General features: G+C 42.0%; 1 protein-coding gene across 5 annotated transcripts in view; it reads right to left on the bottom strand.

The window, feature by feature from the left end:
• LOC113020186 (transmembrane protease serine 9-like) overlaps positions 1 to 22,753 on the bottom strand; it is a 61,475-nt gene that overhangs the window by 11,608 nt on the left and 27,114 nt on the right. Inside the window, exons 1-6 of one of the 5 annotated variants that reach the window (XM_026163944.2) lie at positions 5,557 to 5,691; positions 2,498 to 2,518; positions 2,147 to 2,309; positions 1,688 to 1,953; positions 820 to 965; positions 448 to 733 (exon numbers count right to left, since the gene is read on the bottom strand). In XM_026163944.2, the coding sequence (XP_026019729.2) occupies positions 448 to 733; positions 820 to 965; positions 1,688 to 1,953; positions 2,147 to 2,309; positions 2,498 to 2,518; positions 5,557 to 5,686 (1,012 nt within the window). In that variant the 5' untranslated portion in view covers positions 5,687 to 5,691. Of the gene's footprint in view, positions 1 to 447; positions 734 to 819; positions 966 to 1,687; positions 1,957 to 2,146; positions 2,310 to 2,497; positions 2,519 to 3,635; positions 3,673 to 5,556; positions 5,692 to 22,753 lie in introns of those variants that run through there. The other 4 variants (XM_026163943.2, XM_026163945.2, XM_080300067.1 and 1 more) reach the window with 4 other exon arrangements.

The following is a 22,753-nucleotide window of genomic DNA, read 5'->3' on the forward strand; positions in this document are numbered from 1 at the left end:
CTACTCAGAGCATCCTGATGAGCTGCATCGCACCCTGGTATAGTGGCATGACTGACAATAAGACTGCAACGCAGGGTGATGGCTGAGAGGATCGTCTCAGATGCAAAAACAAGGGCTTCTCCACTGTGAAGGCCCCCTCGCTTCCTTCGTTCATCAGGTTCTTAAATCAAAAAGGCCTCTTTGTGTTTTCTGGTTTTTATTTATTACATTGTCTGTGAAAAATTTCATTTCAATCCAGTGTCTTATAATATGACTGTTATATGACAAAGGAAACTTGTAAACTGAAGTAAACACAACTCGGTATCAGCTGGTTGGAATCAAATAAAATGGTGATCAGTACATTTCTGATTTTAGGTGTGGTGGTTGTTGTAGGATTTGTGGGTTTTGTATTGATATCCGTGGTGGTAGCTACAAAGGTGATGGTTTTAGGGTTGGTGCTTAACATACGTTTGCTGGTGGTGGTTGGAGGGGTGGTGGTAGTAGGGGTGGTGGTTGGCACTGGTGGCAGTCCTGTGCAGGAGACACTGAGGTCGCTGTTGGTCCCAGTGGACGTGAACGTCATGAAGCCCGGCTGGTTGGAGGAGATCTTGCTGTTGATCCAGGTCTGGTACTGGGATACTCTGGCGTAGACTCCTGGAAAATTAGGCAAGGCGCAACCTTCCCCAAAACTGACGACTCCCGCCTGAATCCAGCGACCGCTCTGCTTGCTCACCATTGGACCTCCTGAATCCCCCTTTGAGAGCAGAAACATTTACTGTTAGCTGAGGAGAAGAAACTGTAGAAGGTGAAAATGTGCCAAACACAGGTAACAACAATCACCTGACAGGAGTCCTTTCCTCCTGCACTTAACCCGGCACAGATCATGTTGTCAGTGATTCTTCCCACTCCATAGTTACAGTTACACTGCCTGTTTCCCACAACAGGAACCTCCACCTCCATCAGGTTTTGTGGAGAAGGAAGGGGCACTGAAGGGACCCCCCAAAAAAGTCAGGTCAAAGAAACGTGATTGATTAAATGCACTCAAAGGATGGCTCTACCAAACTTAAAAACAAAGTGCAGTCATGTGTGCAAACAAAGACAGTGAGACATGTTTATCTGCTGTGGGTTCTCCTGTGCTGTTCCACTGGCTGACAGTTGGTGGCAGTAAAACACAAAGAAATGTGAAAAAGTGTCACAGTCCCAGGGTTCTTTACCGTAAAGGTTTATTATTAAAGTTTTTGTGGTTTACTGTATTTCTGTTTGTTAATATTATTTGTTTAGTTTGGAGTGTTTCTCTTTGTGTGTTGTGTGTATGTCTGATTCATTGTTAGCTACATCCTGGTGTATTTTGATAATGGTTTTTCTCTGAGACAGAAGTTTTACTTCCTTTGAATCGTTTTCTTGATTACTTTTAGCTGTTCTCCCAGTTGTTTCCTCCCCCCATTTGTAGCCTCAGATCTCCTTTTTGTTGCATCATCACTCATGGTTGTGTGTTTCCTTGTTCCATATATCATTGTCATAATGTGTATGATAATGATATATATAACTTTTGCATTTGTTAAATTTTAATTCTCTGTGTTTCTTTCTTTTTTAATGCGTCTCCACAGACCTGGACCTTACATAAGAATTTTATTGCTCAATTTATTTCTAAAATGGTACATTATACTCATCATTACTTAAAAAACGATCAGGTGTCTTTATGACCCACCTCCACTTCCTATACTGCCCCAGCCGGTGACCCAGCTGTTAACACCGCTGTAGAAGATGCTGTCTGAAGCTGCCAGGCAGACGGGAGAAATGTAGTTGTTGAAATTCACCGGTGAGGAGAGCTGCAGGAGGCAGACGTCATTGTTGAAAGTTTGAGAGTTGTAGTTTGGATGTTTGATGATCTGTGTTACTGTCCGAGACACTGCATTGGGATTAGATCCCTGTAGACTCTGAAGGCCCAGATTCACAGTCAGACCGGTTGGAGTACTGCTGAGATCATCAGGAGCGACACGAACAGTGCACAGTTGTTACAATTGTTATAGACGAGAAAACATATATAAAGTTTGACTTCCCACCCTGTTAAATATTTATCCTGTTACCCCCCCTGAGCCCCCAGATTAGCACCTTTCACAGCGTCTTTAAATCATGTTTAGAGTGCAGCTTCAGCCTCATTACTCACGTTTGAAAGCAGTGAGCAGCAGTCAGCACCCACTCACTGTTAATGAGGGATCCTCCACAGAAGTGGGACCCAGATGTTTGCAGACTGACCTGCCAGGGCCAGCTGCCAACAGGGGCCACCTGTCCTCCTACAATCCTGGTGTTCAGAGACGCCTTACCACAAACTGAAGACCGACATTAAAACACAGAGTGAGCATTACTGTAGGAGCTGTAAACTCTCAGCACTACAAACTGCTGAGTGAGGACACAGTGATCCTGGAGTCTACAGTTCACTCACAAACTAATATTCATATGAAACTAAAGATTTATTACACATAAAACTAAATCATTACACAAAGAAGCTTTTTCTTACCATCCAGCTGTGACTCAGACTCTGAAACACAGAAACAAACCATTTTAAAGCAAAAGATCTCCATTCATTGTTCTGTGATTAGTTCACTGTCTGTAATAGTAGTGGGAAAGTCTGGTTTGCTAGAAGCAAGAGTGTTAAAAATTAAGCCAAGACTTGCAGTTCCTCTAACATCTACCAGAGTGTGCAATAGTGTTCATATACATAGAAGTGTGTGTGTGTGTGTGTGTGTGTGTGTGTGTGTGTGTGTGTGTGTGTGTGTGTGTGTGTGTGTGTGTGTGTCAGACTCAGAGGGAGGAGGGATTTACTGTGTGACTCAGTAAGATGAAAACACTGACGAGCTGTTGATGATGGTCTCTCACACAGAGAAATACAGGACACACACTGTGTGTTGTACAACTAATCTTTCATGCTTGACCCCAACAGAGTCCTCGCCCTCCATAGTTACTCCATCGTTAATTAGAAAATGGTTTTCTGAGATATTTACTGAGACAGCCTGTTCTGCTTCTGGAGATTCACCTTCCTCATCAATGTTTTGCAATCATAGCGAGATGTGGCGCCATCTCAGGACGCGACCAACTTCCTGCTTATCGTCACGAAGGAAACCTGTCATCACACCTCAGATCATTTGCATTTATCTACAAAAATTCAGAGTTCAAACATCTTTTCAAAACATCTCCTCGGCCTTAATTAATCTCACAAATAGATCATCAGTAACAATCAGCCACAAGAACCTTTACTCCACCACTTCACTAAAAAATGTCAGATTTATGCTAAAAGCTCTACAAACCCGTCAGCTTTGTTTTGCACAGCATTGCAGCATGTTGTTCCATTGTTGTGCTCTCTCACCTTTAGTCTGTTTGTCCTCTGTCATTCTGCTTTTTTTCCATCTCCTTCCCCACCCTGCCAAACCGCCGAGGTAGGTGACTGCCGCACCCTGACCCTGGTCCTCTTAGTTTTTAACTTTACCGGCGTTTTAAAGACCCTACAGTGATCGTTATGGTCTTTACTTTGCAGTTCAAAGTGCCGTAAGGTTACTGTTGTTATTTGGTGTTCTATCAATACACCAAATCAATTTCTAAGTCTGAGTTTAATCTCTTCAACACTTCAATCTGTTAAAAGCTTACTACAATTATTATACCTGATGGAGTGACTTCTTCCATTCATGTGTAATAAAAGCATCTTAAGATGACGTCAGGGTGTGAAACTGACAAATTTACTTCCTTTAGTCCACAGGTGTCGAACTCCAGGCCTCGAGGGCCGGTGTCCTGGAGGTTTTAGATGTGTCCTTGATCCAACACAGCTGATTTAAATGGCTAAATGACCTCCTCAACATGTCTTGAAGTTCTCCAGAGGCCTGGTAATGACCTAATCATGTGATTCAGGTGTGTTGACCCAGGGTGAGATCTGAAACCTGCAGGACACCGGGCCTCGAGGCCTGGAGTTCGACACCCCTGCTTTAGTCTCATGTCTTTGCCTGCAGTTCACATTGAAACTAGTTTATTATTGTTGCATCATCTCCAGAAGCATGGAGTTTAATTTGTGAGAGTATCTTCCAAACCACAAAGTTGAGAATACTTTCAAAGAAAAATCTTTACTAAAGACGTCATGTGACTGCAAGCTCTCTTCTAACTCCATTATCACATCCCAAAACACCCAATATGTACATGTGCTGTAATCAAATCATTCATGTGAATAATAAGCTGTACAGATCAGAATCTCATGTTATGAGAGGCTGTAATGGCTGTCGTGTAATTAATATCCTTAGTATCCCTATTGTTTAATTATATTGTTTTATGTACTTTAATCATGAAGGTTTGTAGAGCAAGACCACTTTTAACTCACAAACTAAGTGGTAAATGGTAAATGGCCTGCATTTGTATAGCGCTTTTCTAGTCTCTAAGGACCCCAAAGCGCTTCACACTACATTCAGTCATTCACACACACATCCACACACTGGTGATGGCAGCTACATTGTAGCCACAGCTGCCCTGGGGCGCACTGACAGAGGCGAGGCTGCCGGACACTGGCGCCACCGGGCCCTCTGACCACCACCAGTAGGCAAACATGGGGTTAGTATCTTGCCCAAGGATATTTGACATGCAGCCCAGAGGCAGCCTGGGATCGAACCACCAACCTTCTGATTAGTGGCTGACCTGCTCTGCCACCTGAGCTACAGACACCCAAGTGCTCACCCAGACTGAAAACAGGAAGTGTAGAGCTGTACAAGTATGTTAATAACTACAGGAAGCCAGATAGAAAAGAAGAACTTTGCCATATAAGCAATGTTTGTATCGAAACTGTGATGTGTAAAGTGCCAAAATAACACCTATATGAGACACAGTTTATGATTCTAATGTTAGAGATCCTGCAACTGGCGTCTGGGCTGTGCAGGGGTCTCTCTCTTCCAGATGATTGAATAAAAAGAAATATAAATGTTTTAACACACTATGAGTCGGTTTTCTCTGTTCTGTCATGGGGACAAAAGAATCGGGGTTAATACTGTACAGCACAAAGGCATCACAGTTCACTAGAACCACAACTAAGGCTGAAAAAATTTATTTCGCAGAACAAACAATAAAACTGAAAAATCTTCGAGTCCAAACACTTGGTTGACATCTACAGGTGACACTGAGCAAAGTATTTGTGCTGCAATACCAGCTCTGAACTTCTTAAATATTACCGCTGATTAATATCACCCATGTCACTGCAATTTTAAAAACTAACTGTGATATGAAACAAAAAAACATTAACATAAAATAAAGGTTAAAAAGTGATTAAAAGTTCAAATAAAATAAAGCAGCTCTAATAACTGTGACACAGACGCTGATTGATGGAGAGCAGTTCAGCCTCTCAGCTGCTTCCAAACCAAACAGATCGTCACATTAATCTGTGTTTAAGCTTTCATCACCAAGATAAAGATGAAGCTAAAGCACAACACCAGTCCTCCTTTTCCTGTCGTGTTACTTCCTGCAGTGCCACTTTAAAGTGAAGCGCTGTGCTCCTGAGTGTTTTCACCCTCTGAGTCGTACCTGATGCAGGTGTGTGCAGAGAGCTCTTACCTTGGGTCAGGAGCATCAGCCCAGCAGCCAAACACATCACTTTGTAGAAAGCCATCGCTGTGCGATCCAAACATCCAGACCTGCTGAAGCTTAAATAACCTTCCTCTCTCCTCCTCCTCTCTGTCTGCATTAAGCACACCTCTCTCTGACATGCCCAACACCTCACTGCAGCTCACCTGATCTCCCTCACAACAAACACGCTGTAACAGGAATTTCAGCTTTCAGGCATCAGTCTTGAACTTGTTTATTAATGATTTACTTTTTTTTAGATTAATTATCCATTGCACATGAGGAAACCAAAGCCCTGCTACAGACTGAAATATTTTTCCTTTACCTGAGGAGATACCTCAGATATCATTCATTTGCAGTTTCATCAGAGAAAAATATCCCCTCAGCAGGATTTCATTTACAAAAGTCTGCAGGGAAAGTACGTCCAATTATAGGAAATCTTTCTTTTAAAAATAGGCTGAAGGCGCCTTTAGTCAACATCACAAACGTCACAAAAGGGTATTTTACTACATGACATATAATCTCTTTCATTGGCTGGTTTTCACCTCATTGGAAATTGTCTTCGTGGAAAGTTGGCCACCAACAACCAATCTTAAAAGGAAACTAGAAGTAAAGGCTGCGGTATGCCAAAATACACAATAAGTGGCAACAGATCTGGTGATGACTCATCAATCAATCATGTATGTACAGAGGTCAGGAGAAAGGTACAACAGTGAGTGTTTATATCCAGAATTCAAAATCCTGCTCCTAACATACAAGGTCTTAAATAATCAGGCCCCATCTTATCTTAATGACCTTGTAGTACCATATCACCCTATTAGAGCACTTCGCTCTCGCTCTGCAGGCCTACTTGTTGTTCCTAGAGTATTTAAAAGTAGAATGGGAGGCAGAGCCTTCAGTTTTCAAACTGGCTGGTGTCATGGCAGAGTGTATGTCAACCAGATGTGGGCCAGGTCTGGCAATGATGGCACTGTTTATGTTCCTATTTAGTTAGAAGACCCAAATGCCATGTTGCAATACTGTACTGCTATGGTAGCCAATGTTTCAAATGCAGGTTTGACAGGTTTGTGAGTGTACACTTTATCCAAAACCTAGTGAGGGTTTACTCATCTTTGCCATTGGGTGGCTGTAGCTCAGGAGGTAGACCAGCTCACCAACTGGTCAGAAGGTTAGTGGTTCGATCCCTGGCTCTTTCAGTGTGAATCTGTATGAATGTAGTTAGGAAGCACTCAGTGTGATTGGGTGAATGTGGCATGTTGTATAGAGCACATTGAGTAATCCGGGAGACTAGAAAAGAAAGAAAACTAGAAACCTATATGAGAGTCAGTCCATTCAATGTCTGAACAGAGTTTTGTCATGTCACTTTTGCATGTTCCAGCACATGTTTTTATTACATGGCTTGATTAAGGTTCACATTTGGCTGATATCTGGGGCCAGAGCTGAAACTGTTCTGGGCCAGCAGTGCGTCTGCAACTGGCCCGTAGCCGCACACAACTTACACATGGTCCACATACCGCTAAGAATGACGGCCCTTTGGTGGCCCAGATCAGGTTTGCCAGAGGTAGTCCACATATGGGCCAGCACAGGACCACCAGTGTGTCTGCAACTGGGCTTGTGCCGTCAGTCTTTGCGGTATGTCGGCCATGTGTAAGCACATTGTGTGGGCCAGATCCGGGCCATGCCAATTTTAATCTGTAGGCTTTCCTTTTTGCTAAACCATATAGTTAGAGCTGGTGACCCTGAATCCTCCCTTAGTTATGCTGCAATAGGTGTAGGGGATTCCCATGATGCACTGTGTTTATACACTTCTGTGCATTGAAACATTACTTATTATTAATATCTGGCTCTTCTACAGCATGTCTTTATCCTGTCTTTCAAATGAAATACTATCGGTCATAGATCGGCCTCTCCGGAGTCCAGACCTCAAATTAGCTGAAGCTAGGGCTGCTCGATTATGGCAAAAATGATAATCACGATTATTTTCACTGAAATTGAGATCTCGATTATTTGACGATATTTATTTAACCCTTTAAGACCTACTATAGAACCAAGTTCGCCAGAGCTTATATTATTTTTTGTACATGCTGTAGTGCCATTTGTGGGAACATTTCAAGTTGATATACATCAATACAACTGTTATAGCCCATATTTTAATAATATGTATGCATTAAGTCCATAGTAACTACATAAATTGCAAAAAAGTGCAATAAACTACAAAAGAATTGAAAATTGTTTTTGTTTTGTTTTACATATATTTCTACTTGGAGAAATTTAAGAGGCTTATCCCTCAAAACTTTAAATGCAAAAAATAGTTTACAACAACAGGAAATTTATTTTGAGTGTCTTCATAGTTTTATTTTAGAGATACAGCAATTTTTATATACTGCAGGAAAAACAAAAAACAATCCTATGATGCAAATTTGCAAAGAAAACAGCAGGTGCATCAAAATAAACTATTTCCAGCAGTGCAATTCGAGTTCTAAGCATCCCAGAAACTATTCAGAAAAGTCAAACATGACTTATAAAACACCAGTATTGGCTTTTAAGGCCTACAAGTAAAAAACTACATTTTCCGCAAAAATGACGTCACTTCTGGTTTCGGGCAGGAAATGGCGGACATGCGATAGTTCACGCTGACCTCTGTTTCAAATGTAGGAAGTGTTACGAACAGCTGATCCGAATATTATGTTTTTGTTGCTGCAAGCGCCTTTTATGCAATTTTTGCAAAGCTTTATGTGGAAGGAAACCGTGACCGAGGACAAGCTGATGGCATAAGATGTAAGTACAACTCCTCCGGTTTCTTATGCAAAACAAATTATTGCGCTAGCTTACACGGTTCAGGTTCTACAGGGATTTAAAAGTAGTTACACAAAACGGAGCGTGCTGCTCTGACCGGCTTTAAAGGGTTAACAATAAAAACGTATTGAATAGTGACTTTAAAAAATAATATAAAATAGTGTGCAAATACTGATAACAGTGCAAATGTTTGCAATATAAGAAACAAATGAAAAATATAAACATCTATGTTTAGTGAACTTTGCAGTGTTGCTCTGTGGTGCAGCTACGACACCGTAGCAAAGTTTACACACTGTGTCTACTTGATCCACGTCTGACTCCGCCAACCCATAATGTTTCCACACCACTGAAGATTTTTTAACTCTCTTTTCAACCAACGGCAGTCACTCTCCTCTCCAAATAACTTCTGCTTAGCTTCCCGAGCTTCCCTCAGGTCCTCTTAATTGTTGTGACGCGTGTTCAAAATGCAGAGAGGTGCGCTCGATTTGCCACACGGAGCAGCGCGAGAGTAAAGCACGAGGGAGGGGCTAATAATCGGCTCCGCCATTTTTAATGATCGTTGAAAGCCCAGATCGTAATCGAGATTAAAATTCGATTAATTGAGCAGCCCTAGCTGAAGCAGTGTGGCACCATCCTAACAGAGAACAGAACAAAATGCAGAAACATCCAAAGAGCACTGACTGTCCTTCAAGACACCTGGAAAACGGTTCCTGAGGGTCCTCACAGAGCTGACAGTGAGCTCAGAAACAACTTGGTCACACCAAATATTCACATCCATGTCACAACTGTACAAACTCTGCCTATAGTCTGTCATTAAATCATCTATAGCATCTATTTGACATTTTCCTCCATGATAAGAATTAAAAGGAGGTGGCTCAGAACTTTTGCACAGAACTGTACCCTTCAGTTTTTCCACAACCAGCTTTGCAAAGCCAGCAGACATGTCTGAAGGATCAGTGTGGTAATTGTATTTTTAATGGTACATTTCAAATACTCAACGCTGCTTCACTTGTAATGTGGTTTAATGACATGAGGACATTTCCAGTTAGGTTAAAACCAGCTGAGTTGATTCTTCATCCATCTTTTGTGTATTCACTCAGTGAAACAGTAAATAAACAGTGACGGCTGGCAGAACATTTAAGTACATGTCCCAAATACTTCCCGGGCCCTCAGGTGATCTGCACAAAAACAACAACCATTGCTGTGTCACCGGGTGAATCTCACCTGTCCACATTCCTGGAGACTGTCATGATCTCACAGAGCACACAGAGGTGTGGCGTGGATAAATAAAGACGAGGAGGTGAGTACATGACACAAATCAGTGGTGCAAATTGAAAACCTACTTCACCTGAAACATTAAAAAGTGCAAACTGTTGTGAGGTCGTTGTTGTCATTTATACCAGTGCAGGCCAGATTGTTGGAGATTATTTTACCTGATGTGTTGCTTTTGCACAATAAAGGGAGCATTTGTATAAAACATTTTAATATTGTAACCAGTTTGTTTGTGCAGGTGTGTGTAGTGCCACTGCCAATTATCTGCTACAAATAGTTGATTAACTTATTTTGGAAAAATATGATATGAAACTTTACCTCGTGTTTGATCACTACCGATCGACAATGTATTTGAAAAACTGTGGTTAATCATCCTGAATCGCTGAGACGCTACAATAGGTCATCCAACTGTCTTTGAAGGAAACATTTTAATTTTGAATTTCAGTCAAGCTGCATTTTTCAAAAAAAAAAAAAAGTGTCAAAGGACTGAACTATTTTGCTCGTAGCATAGTAATATTAAATGCAAGGCACTCTATGCATAGCATGGGAATTGGGGCCTGAACCCCCCAAAAGGCTTACTCATAGTGTTCCCGTGTACAGCATTCAGGTTTTTCTGATGCTTCAGAAAATTTGAGAACAGTTATCAAATCAGATTTATGCAATGGAGGATTGTTTTTAATCAATAATGTCAAAATTTGAAGTAAGTAACCAAAGGTGGTAATATTCATCTACATTACAAGAACATCCAAACTGCACAGCTCATATATGAGGAAACTGTCCTACAAACTCAGTGGTTGAAAGTCCGTTGACCCGCTCTTTAGAGCTGACTGACATTCTTACAGACATTTTTGTGTGTCTCCTTCAGTCGTCTGTGCCTCCATCCTTCCAGTCCACCGCCACCGTGCCCCTCCCTAACAAAAACTACATAACCTGCTGATCACTCTGCTCTTTAATCCTGATGGCAGGAATGGAAATCGGAAAAGTTTTTCCATCATACCCTTTTAACAGACGATGCAAATCATTAAGGAAGCAGCTTCTGTTTGTGCTGTAGGACTCACCCAGAGATAATAATCACAGATATACCACACATCTGCTCTGTGAATGAAGCCAATGCATTTGCATCCTTCATTTTACTGCGCTGGCAGTGGGACCGACACTGTGGGGAGTGTCAACAATAAGCCTGCTGCTTGCTCAGGAATAAACTGGTCAAACTGCATCAGGTTGCTCTGAATGAACTTTAGTCAGAGTCTCAGTACACAGAGGTTTTAGAACAAGTGAAACACTGAAATTTCCACTAAGCACCAAGCACAACACGACCGTATTGTCGAAACTAAGTCTCTTTAATTTACAATCCTGAAGGGAATCCAATAACAATCTGAAAACAATAGAAACCACAATAGAAAATACTTCAGGGTGAGTCAGCAGAAAAAACATTTAGCTGTTTGCTGAGGGAGTTTTCATGTTTAACTAGGCGCTATCATAGCCAAAAAAAGATGAAGGAAAGACTTTCTGATCAGGGTCAGTTAACCTTCAGTGATCTCAGTCTTTCCACAAACCATTGAATCCATTTCAGCTCCTTTTACCAGAGTGACAACAAGGAAATAGTTTAGCAGCCTGTTCGGGCTGCTCAGGTAGTCCATCTAATGAACCTTCACAATAGTGATGTGCCGGTCGCGAACGAAACGGCTCGTAGAGCCGACTCTTTGAAGTGAACGACGTGAGCCGGCTGCTTTTTTTCTTTCTCTCACTCTCTCTCTCCCCACCTGCAGGTGGTTACATGTGGTTAAAATGATTCAAATTCAGTAAGTATACACGTTTTTCATATAAATATAGTCTAGAACTTAATTATTGTCTGTAGCCCACATACACTTTAGTTACATAAAACATGTGCGTTTTGATGTTGTGTACTGTACAGCCTGTATAATAAATAAATATGTAGCCCAATAAGTATAAAATCCAGAAAGCTACACAACATGGGGCGCTTCATTTACAAACACAAGTCTAACTTGAGTTTCACTGTTTTGTTAGAAAACAGTCACATTGTTACAGCTTAAATTACACAAAATGTCAGAAATCTGCACTGTCATGAACAAAAATTTAAACCAAATTTTTCATGATTTGTTGGATGAACCCACTGAGGTCTGAAATACAACCGGCCATTTTTGACTCCTTTTGAGTTTACGTTTGTATTTCACCCTCAGATTGTTTCAGTTTATTTTTTTCCCCTTGCCTTGTTTGGTATCTTTTCAGCTCAACTGAATTTAGTTGTTTTTTCACTGACATACTGCATTAGTATTACTGATCTGAAATCACACTTAAAATCCTAGTAGTATTTTTTACTGTAAAAAAACCAGACCTGTTGAGTAAATTTTTATAACTTGAAATGCAAATATAAACTGTACATTTTGTGTCATGATCCTGGGCCGTGTTGGCCCAGCATTCTTAGTTTTCGTGTATTTTTGTATTTTGTTCTTTATTTAGGCCATGGTTCCTGGGTTGCTCTGTTAAGTTGTTCCTTATTTGATTTCCCCTCGTGACTTTTACCCCCGTGTGCCCCTCTGTGTATCTGTGAGCCCTCGTCTCCCCTCCTTGTGTTTCATTCAATGTTTTCCCCAGCACGCTATGCCTGTGCGCTCTCTCTCCTCCAGTCTGCACCTCTGTGTACTTCCTGTTTTACTTTGATAGTCTCCCATCAGTGTTGTGTTACTACTGCCGTGTCTCGTTATGATTATCTGTGTCAGCTGTGTTCCCCGTGTGCTCCCACTTCCCTCGTTAACCCTCTGTGTATTTGTATGTGAATGTCTCCCTCAATTCAGTGTCGCGTTGTCAACGTCTCCTCCCCGAACCTGTGTGCCTTTCTGTGTTCCCCCAGTCCTTAGTTTAGTTTTGCCAGTTTAGTTCTGTTTCTTTGTAAGGCCTGCAATAAAGCAGTGATTTTGAGTTCAGCTCCTGTCTCCGTGAGTTTTGTGCTTGGGTCCTCATCTGCCTTCACACAGCTAGTTCATGACATTTTGTAAACATACACAACTATTTATCTAAAAATGCAGCCAATACACCTGCTGTTTTTTTTTCCATTTTCTACAACCATTTAAAAATATTACTAAAACTAAAATGAGAGAACAATTAGGTGTCGCAATAAGATACCCCACAAATGATGTGTGCCAGTAAAAAAAAAAAGAAAAGTTTGTCCACCAAAAGACAGAGGAGAACAGCACAGGGACAAACCTGCAGGCCTGACAACAGGAGGTGTATCCAGTGTTGCCAACTTAGTGACTTTGTCGCTATATTTAGCCAGTCTTCAGACCCCTTAGCGACTTTTTTTCTAAAAAGCGACTAGCGACAAATCTGGCGACTTTTTCTGCTATTATTGGAGACTTATTTATGACGACTTTTTGACGTAAAAGCGCGGATCGCTCTTACTCTCAACAAGCAGCGGTGCTGCGGTGGGCACCTCACCCGTGCCAAAGCGCTCCCAGGTGGAGGACAGTCCTCCCCCAGCTGCTATCAGGGCAGGAGATGTTCACACCTGTGTGTCCAAACGGCAAATGAATCGCGCATGAGCGAAGCTGCTGCTCCCGCACTGACTGTAACGCAGTCAGTTCTTCTTTTACTCTTATGCTGTTTTGTGGATCACAAGGTTTAAAACTACTTATAAACACACACACACAAAGTAACTCCACCAGAGTGCCAATTTCGGGTCATTTTTGCCCGTCCAGGCCCGGGTAAAGGAGCAGTGTTGGAATTGTGACATTAAAAAACAATAATTGCTAAAAGAAATTTAATTTGTAGTTCTAAATAAATTCAAACTGCATTTAGGACGTTTTTTACTCACTTTATGTCTCTTCCACGATGTTATTTCTCTCTCCAACAACATAGGTTACAATTACATTAGCATGACCAATTATGCAAATTAGGCGATGACATCATTTGGCGACTTCTAGCGACTTTTAGGACAGCCAATAGCGATTTTCCTTACTGAGGAGTTGGCAACACTGGGTGTATCACTCCGCTGGTTTTCGTTACAGCGTTTACACTGCAATATGCCTTTGCTAGAAACACTGACATAAGACAGGAACATGAACCTTCAGAGTAAAACAGGAAACAAGACACCACTAAACAAAAACGCAGACACGACACAGAGACAGACTAGACACTGAACTAAACCTGCAATAAACATGAGAACACAAAAACCTACGAACTAATCCCTAAACAAGAATAACTGAAAGATAGAGTCATAATCATCATTATCATCATAATAAGAAAAGAATCCAAAATGCAAAAACACACCAAAACATAACAACTCAAAATACTGGGTCAAACTGACCCAGAACCTTGACAAACACTGTCATATACAAAACTGGGGTGGCACTTAGGGGGGGCAAGGGATCATTTTAGGGTGGAACTTGCCACCCCATGCCACCCTTCTAGATCCGCCCCTGGCTAATGCCAAGACTTTAAAATCTGAAGTCCAGTAATCTATGAGTAATTGTGCAGTCTGTATGGCCATCTTTTGGTTTTGGTGAGCCTCCAGGGGGCGCTAGAGGAACTCCAGATTGTTGCCTTTGTTCCGTTTTTCCACTCTGGTTGTTTATGTAGTCGTTCATCTGTTGTTTTACCTCTAATATCAGACTGGTTTTACCACCTTTCCAGAGGATCATTTACATACCATGCGTGAGTGAGTGAGTGAGTGAGTGACTCACCCTGATTAAAACACGTTTATCTCACAAACAGAAACCACACAGACACACACTGCATGTCGTACCACTAATACTACGCCTGTATTACCTGACAGGATGTTATAAGTATGCAGTAAGTGTGTGAGCTCACTATCAGATGTGCATTCGGTGCATTTGTGCTCAAACATTCAGCTCAGCACAAGAAGAAAATAACACTAAAGTTCTGGGTTCAGTCTCTGACCCACTTCCTGCTCTGAGCTGTGATGAAGGAAACCCGTCATCACACCTTCAACCATCAGTTTATTACCTGACAGATGACAAATTATACTAAATAATTATTTAGTTCCAGCATCTTTTCATAACATCTCATGAATGAATAACTAATAATAATCATCCACGAGAACCTTTGTTTCTCCACGTCTGTCATAAAAACTTCTTCTTCAAAATATATATTAAAGTTATGTTTACTGATCATTGTGAATTTTAACTGAACACATCAAATTCGTATTAAAGAAACGATTTCTTTAATGTAAAGGTTATTTTCCTGCAGTGTCACTTTAAAGTGAAGCGCTGTGCTCCTGAGTGTTTTCGCCCTCTGAGTTGTACCTGCTGCAGGTGTGTGCAGAGAGCTCTTACCTTGGGTCAGGAGCATCAGCCCAGCAGCCAAACACATCACTTTGTAGAAAGCCATCGCTGTAAAATACCTGCAGACCTGCTGAGGCTTAAATAACCTTCCTCTCTCTCCCTTTCACTCCCTGCTCACTCCCCCCCACCCCCAACAACAGCATCCAATACACACTCAACACAAGGCTCCAGCCTGTCTCTCTCAACCACCCAGGTTAGGAGGGAACTGAGGAGGATTAATGGCAAGAAGGCAGCGGGTCCAGATGGCATCAGCTCGAGGGTCGTCAGGTCCTGCGCGGACCAACTGTGTGGGGTGATGGAGCACCTCTTCAACCTGAGCCTGAGGTTGGGAAGAGTCCCACAGCTCTGGAAAACCTCCTGTGTTGTACCAGTGCCAAAGACTTCACGCCCCAAGGACCTCAACAGCTACAGGCCGGTGGCTCTGACATCCCACCTGATGAAGACCCTGGAGCGGTTGGTCCTGGCTCAGCTTCGGCGCCTAATAAGCTCATCACTGGACCCACTTCAGTTTGCCTACCAGCCTGGCATTGGAGCGGACGATGCCGTCATTCACCTCCTACATCGTTCCCTCGCTCACCTGGAGACCGCTGGAAGCACTGTGAGAATCATGTTCTTTGATTTCTCCAGTGCCTTCAACACCATTCTTCCCTCGGTTCTAAAGGACAAGCTGGTGAACTCTGGAGTGGACCATCACCTCACTACCTGGATCCTGGACTACCTCACCGACCGACCACAGTATGTGAGGACTCAGGGCTGTGTGTCGGACAGGGTCGTCTGCAGTACGGGGGCCCCACAGGGAACGGTTCTGGCTCCGTTCCTCTTCACCATCTACACTGCAGACTTCTCCCACAACTCCACCCAGTGCTTCCTGCAGAAGTTCTCTGATGACTCTGCAATAGTCGGCCTCATCACTGATGGGGACGACAAGGAGTACAGAGGACTGACTCAAGACTTTGTGGACTGGTGCCAGCTGAACTACCTCCAGATCAACGCCAGTAAAACCAAGGAGCTGGTGGTAGACTTCCGCAGGCACAAGCATTCTCCACTGCAACCACTGAACATCCAGGGTATGGACATTGAGGCTGTGGACAGCTACAGGTACCTTGGTGTTCATCTGAACAACAGACTGGACTGGACTCATAACTCAGACGCCCTCTACAGGAAAGGGCAGAGCAGGCTGTACCTGCTGTGGAGACTCAGGTCGTTTGGAGTGGAGGGCCCACTCCTGAAGACCTTCTATGACTCTGTTGTGGCTTCTGCTATCTTTTATGGTGTGGTCTGCTGGGGCGGCAGCATCTCTGCTGGGGACAGGAAGAGACTGAACAGGGTGATCCGAAGGGCCAGCTCTGTTCTAGGATGCCCTCTGGACCCAGTGGAGGTGGTGAGTGACAGGAGAACGGCGGCTAAGCTGTCATCCCTGATGGACAACATCTCCCACCCCATGCAGCAGACTGTGACAGCACTGAGCAGCTCCTTCAGTGGGAGACTGCGGCACCCACGGTGTGGGACGGAGAGATTTCGCAGGTCTTTCCTCCCCACTGCTGTCAGACTCCATAATAAAGACTTTAACTGAACAAACACACACATCCACACATGTGCAATAACACTAAGTGCAATAATCCTTTCTGTCATCGTTGTATTTTTACTCAGTTGTATATAGCATTCGTATTCTATTTTTATCTTATTGTATATTTTTATTCTATTTTATTCTACTGTATATAGTATATTATTTTATTCTATTCTGTACAGCTGTGTACTGTATTTATTCTTATTGTATTCTAATTTTTGCCTCATAACTTTTGCACTGTCCACTTCCTGCTGTGACAAAACAAATTTCCCACGTGTGGGACTAATAAAGGTTATCTTATCTTATCTTATCTTATCTTATCTTTCGGTTTGCAGTAAAACACACCTTTCTCAAACACCTGTCTGACGACACGCCCAACACCTCACTGCAGGTTACCAGACCTGCTTCACATTACAATCATCAGATTAAACAGGAACTTTTTAATCATTTTTCTCAGATTACTCATTAATTTAACACCAGGAAACAAAAGTCTGCCCTGCTGTGTCAAATAAAAGTTATTTAAAGGTTTCACAGTATTGACTGATGTGTACAGGTGTAAGAAGGGGCGAGCTGAGCAGCAGCGTTTGTATTGAAGTGAAATGCATTAACTCGACCAAAAACTACATAAATAAATCCTGTTGCTGACGATCATTGAGATATTTAAAAAGTGGTTTTGTGTTTTTTGTTGGAAACATTTAGAGATGTTTGAATCTGTGACAACAGGCGCGAAAGAGTGATGATCTAAACTGGAGGGTTTCACAAACACACTGCCAGTGCAGTGGAAACATACCTGGATTGAAACAACACAGTAGAGCACTATCAGGCATGGATGGGCCTCCCCAGAGCCAGAAGCTCAACATCACTGAAGCAGTGTGGGATCATCCTGACAGAGACCAGAACAAAAAGAAGAAACATCCAAAGAAGAGACCTGAATGTCCTTCAAGATGAAGAAGAAAGTAGAGAAAGCTCAGACTGTGCTGAGAATAAAGGCGCTCACACCAAACGAGCTCGTTAGAGTCGTACAAACTCTGTTTGACCCATCAATAAATCGCTGCACATGGTTCACATTTTACTAGAAAAACAGAAAGAAATGAGGCTCAAAACTTTTGCTCATCACTGTACAGTTTTTAAACATTAACGTCATTATTGCATTTTCATGATGACTTTCCGCAAAATAAAAACTGCTTCTCTTTAATGTGGTGTAATTACATGATGATGTTTTACTATTTCCTCAACTAGATGAAAACGAGTCAGTTCTTCAGTCTGATGAGCGTTTGTTCACTCGTTAGATCAGCACGAACATCGAGCATTGTCAATTATTCCAAATAAACAGTGAAGGGTGAACAGAAAGTTTAAATTAGTGTCATTAGTGTCAAATCCCAAATCATCGCCAGGCCCTCAGGCGATCTATACACGAAGGACAATGGCTGTCTATCATCAGGTGAATCTCACCTGTCAACATTCCTGCGTAATTACACGATTCTGACGCTTGATGAGCGCCAACCAGCCTGCTGTCCCGCGTCTTTGATTTTCTGCAGAGCGTACAGGTTTATTCTGATGATTTAGAGTCAGCTCAGACTTCACATTTTAAACATTTACTCAACACAAACTAAAAGTAGTTACACAACTAAAGTCGGGTTAGGTCATGTTACAGTAGCAGAATGTGGTTATATCCAAGTTACACAAACACCTAAACTGTATTGTAGTATTTGACCTTTTCAGGATCACATACGCTTAGATTTAGGGTTTGGGGTAGGGTATTACTGTCATGGTCCCCGTGTCTGCCCGGACGGCTCCACAAGGCCACATGTGTTTCTGTTTACTTTCTCCTCTCACCTCCCCGCCGGGGCGGAGCTCATTACGGGCTCCCGCCCTTGGCTCACACCAGAGGAGGAGCCAGACATTTGAAACACCCGGGGCTTAGCCCTAAAGGGTAGTATGCATGTGGGATTTTTTTTTTTTTTGAGGGGGGGGGGGGGGGGGTGGTGGTGGTGTAGAAATGACTGAAAGATTAATAGGCTCTGTTTTGAGTTTTGTTCAAAAAAGAATGACTTCATATAGGGAAATATATATATCACACATGCAGGACACCTTAAACTAGTTTTTTAATTGAGCAGCAAGACAGAACGAAGTCGGGGCTGTATCAAGACACAGGGACTAAACCCCAATTCAACCAGACCCAGAACTGATCCAGAATTAAAACAGGACTACAACAGTTCAAAAGCAGGATTACTGAGGACTTAACCAAGACATAACCACAATCAGAACTAGATGATAGTAGCACTAAAAATCATCATAGACCTGCAGTACACTTATTTATTTAATTCTACCAAAGTACAATATTTAGATTGAGAAAAGTTTATATAATTATTTAGCCTTGTTGTGCAAACAAGCCTGCAGAACTTAATAAATATAGAATTTGAAAAATAGCAAACCTAAAAAGAAACACTAGGTACGAGATACATGAGGACCTGTGATACAGTGATACTTTTAGTAAGCAACCATTTGACTAACATGTGTGTCTCACCTGCTCTTGTTCATCTCTGTTCTGTCCTCATTCTCCTCTCTCTCCCTCTCTGTTCCTCTCTCCCTCTTTGTGCTGACAATCATCAAATATACAGTTGAAACCAGATATTTACAAACTCTTCAGATCAAAACACAAACACTTTTTTAATTGTAACAACAAATCAGACTAAATGTTTATTTTTTTAGATTGATAAATATAAAAACATATTTGTTAACTTTAAGAGTAAAGAGAGAAACTGTCTGTGTTTTTTAATTGCAAATGGCACCAAATTGTATTCAAACTGAGCCACACTTATGGAGCTCCACGATTCTTTTCCTGGTGTTTTGGTTGACATCTCTTGATTTTCCCATGTCAAAGAAACAGGCTCTGTGTTTTGCCTTATATGCATCCACAGCTGTGCCACCAGTTTACTCACATGGACTCTACTAACCTATCAGAAGCTTCTTCAGCTCAGAATGGAATCGTCTGGAGTTTTCTTATTAATTAACAATAAACTTAGTGTACATGTACTCCTAAATTTAATGAAAGTGATAAAAAATAGACAGCTCTGTCTCTCTTTATTCTGACATTTAACTAATTCAAAATATATTTCAATATTTATCTAAAACAAAAGTTTACTCTAAATTGATGTTGTACAGTAAAAATGTTTTATGTTTTCTCCCTAAAGTGTATGTAAATATCTGGTTACAAATGTGAATATCCTGCTGTGTACTGAAATCCCTCTTGTTTTGCATAGAAATATACTGAACAACATACAAAGCATAATATATAAAATAACATTTACCTGAGTTTTTTCTTTGAAAGAACCCTCTAATGTCCATTCTTATATTTCAGTACATAACTGAAACCGATTTAGTCGGGGAGGGTAAGAACTGAAAATATGAAATAAACACACGTAAGCTAAGACTCTCTAAAAAATAGCATTTGTTCGGCTTTTCATTTCGCCATTTGTTGATTCACTTGAAGAGCAAGTAAAATAATATTGGTCAAGTGATCAGTTTCATATCAATCTTTCGTGATGCACCGTCATATTTACATTATTTGTACGGTACGAATGATTTGCTTTGGTACCTGCTCAAACTTAAGCTCTCCTTAGTATGGCTGGCTCCGTCTCTCCAACAGCGCACTCACGGGCAGCAGCTCCCCCCGCCCCCTCGCTCAGTCGCTTAGTGCCTGAGCTTGGATCATACCAATATCAGGGGGGGATTCACGCACAGTCGTAAATTCCCACAGTGTGCACTATGTGCTTCGAATATTGTGTGTACTTTTTGTTTTATACAGTTGTCAGCCAGGCATCTAACTATGAAAAAATTACACTCCAAAATACCCCGGGCTTCTGACAAAACAACCCGGGCTTAAGCCCCGTAAGCCACCCCCACGCTCCGCCCCTGGCTCACACACCTGCTCTTCATCAGGCTGCAATTATGTGTTGGACATTTAAGGCCGGGACGCAGACGGTCTCGTCGCTGGATGACAGTGCAAGACACATTAGTGAATCTCTAGCTTTGTGAACCTCCTGTGTGTTTTTGCCTCAAAGTAACCGAACTTTCCCTGTGTATAATTTTCCTGCACCCGTGACCTACCCACTGTGTGAACGTGAGTGAAGAAGAGAGCAAGTGTGAATGAGATTCCCTTCCTGGATTTTTCCCTTGGACCCCCTCAGGTCCCCCACTGTATATATCTGCAGTTGGTGATTCTGTAAATCAACATCATATTGAACTCTGCTCTGCGCTTGAGTCCCTCCATTGAATGTGACAATTACTTCAAAGCTCATGTAATTATTGCATTTCTTGTGAAACAATCAGAAAAATTCAGTCGTGTTTTGTGTGGGCTAAAATAAAAGCAAGACCTCAGGAGTCAGTTACTCAGAGCAGCCTGAACATGAAAACTTGTTATTTAATACTTTGGCCACAGACAGCGTAACACTATTCATGCCAGAATCAGGAACAGCCTTCCTCTCACAGAACTGTAGCAGAACTACATCCCTGTAAATCTGTGAAACAGGACTGCTGAGGATCTGCACAAGGTCATCTTTTGGACTGAAGTTTTATTTGAGGATGCAGCTTCACCGAGAGATCATGAAGGACAGATACACCACACATGTGCCCTGTGAATGAAAACAGTGAAATGAAAATGAAAACACTGCTGAAGACGTTTTTTCCCATGTCTTAGTCCCCCTGTTGACAAACTGCATCTGCCAGTAAGAGAATAATAGCTCATCGGGGAAATGTAATGTACAGTCAGTTTACAGGCATGCAAAAGTGTCAAGTCGTTGTTGACAGTGACACAAAAATGTCGCTGGTTAAATGAGTTAATAGATGACAAACAAGTGAGAATAAATGATGTGAGATTTCATGGAAGCACGGCCTTCTTATTAAAGGCTCTGCGTTTGACACACCTGAAGCTTACAGAAGTTTTATTCAGCTGAAGAAAAACCAACAGTATAAAGACAACAAATCAGGAAATATTCAACCCTATCGGCTTTGTTTTTGTTATTCTTCCAGTTATTTTCAGTAAGTTCTGGATAAACTTAGTGAGGTGGGGTAACCTTCGTCCCCACCGCTGGCACCTTTGTCGATTCTTTGTCCGACGGCTCCCCGTGTCTCGGTGTCTCTGAGCAGAGGTGGTGACACATCACTGCTTTGGAGCCATGAAAAGGGACACAGCTGCAGCATCTGTCCAGCATTTTGTACAGTACTGTACTCTACAGTCTCCAGCAGATCAGGACAACAGTGTTTATGACAACAGCACCCATTTGGTTCGGTACACCTGTTCAACTGCTTGTTAATACAAATATCTAGTCAGCCAATCACATGGTAATAACAGGTCAAGACCACCTGCTGAAGTTCAACCTGAGCATCAGAATAAGGAAGAAGGCCATTTAAGGGAAGGTAACATGTAACACTGGTGCCAGACAGGCTGGTCAGACTGGTTCAAACTGATAGAAGGAAGAAAAACTGAGGTCCTATGAAGAATTTAGGTTTGATTTTTAAAAAACACGCTGTAGAAGAGAGCCAAAGATTAACAATAACTAATGATTCGATGCAGAGAGGTCTATTAACACATAGTGAGTGAAGAAGAAACACCCAGTGCATCATGGGAGTCCCCCAGCAGCCTACACCTATTGCAGCATAACTAAGGGAGGATTCAGGGTCACCTGGTCCAGCCCTAACTATATGCTTTAGCAAAAAGGAAAGTTTGAAGCCTAATCTTGAAAGTAGAGATAGTGTCTGTCTCCTGAATCCAAACTGGAAGCTGGTTCCACAGAAGAGGGGCCTGAAAACTGAAGGCTCTGCCTCCCATTCTACTTTTAAATACTCTAGGAACAACAAGTAGGCCTGCAGAGCGAGAGCGAAGTGCTCTAATAGGGTGATATGGTACTACAAGGTCATTAAGATAAGATGGGGCCTGATTATTTAAGACCTTGTATGTGAGGAGCAGGATTTTGAATTCTGGATTTAACAGGAAGCCAAAACAGGAGAAATATGCTCTCTCTTTCTAGTCCCTGTCAGGACTCTTGCTGCAGCATTTTGGATCAGCTGAAGGCTTCCTGATAATAATGAATCACAGTAGTCCAGCTAGATGTAATAAATGCATGGATTAGTTGGTCACTGTCACTTAGAGATATTGTACAAATGGAAGAAAGCAGTGCTACATATTTTTTAAATATCTTTATTGTAATGAGCTCTGAAACCTGACTGAAAC

The sequence above is a fragment of the Astatotilapia calliptera genome, chromosome 4, assembly GCF_964374335.1.
Source record: "Astatotilapia calliptera chromosome 4, fAstCal68.1, whole genome shotgun sequence".
Taxonomy (NCBI): Eukaryota; Metazoa; Chordata; class Actinopteri; order Cichliformes; family Cichlidae; genus Astatotilapia; species Astatotilapia calliptera.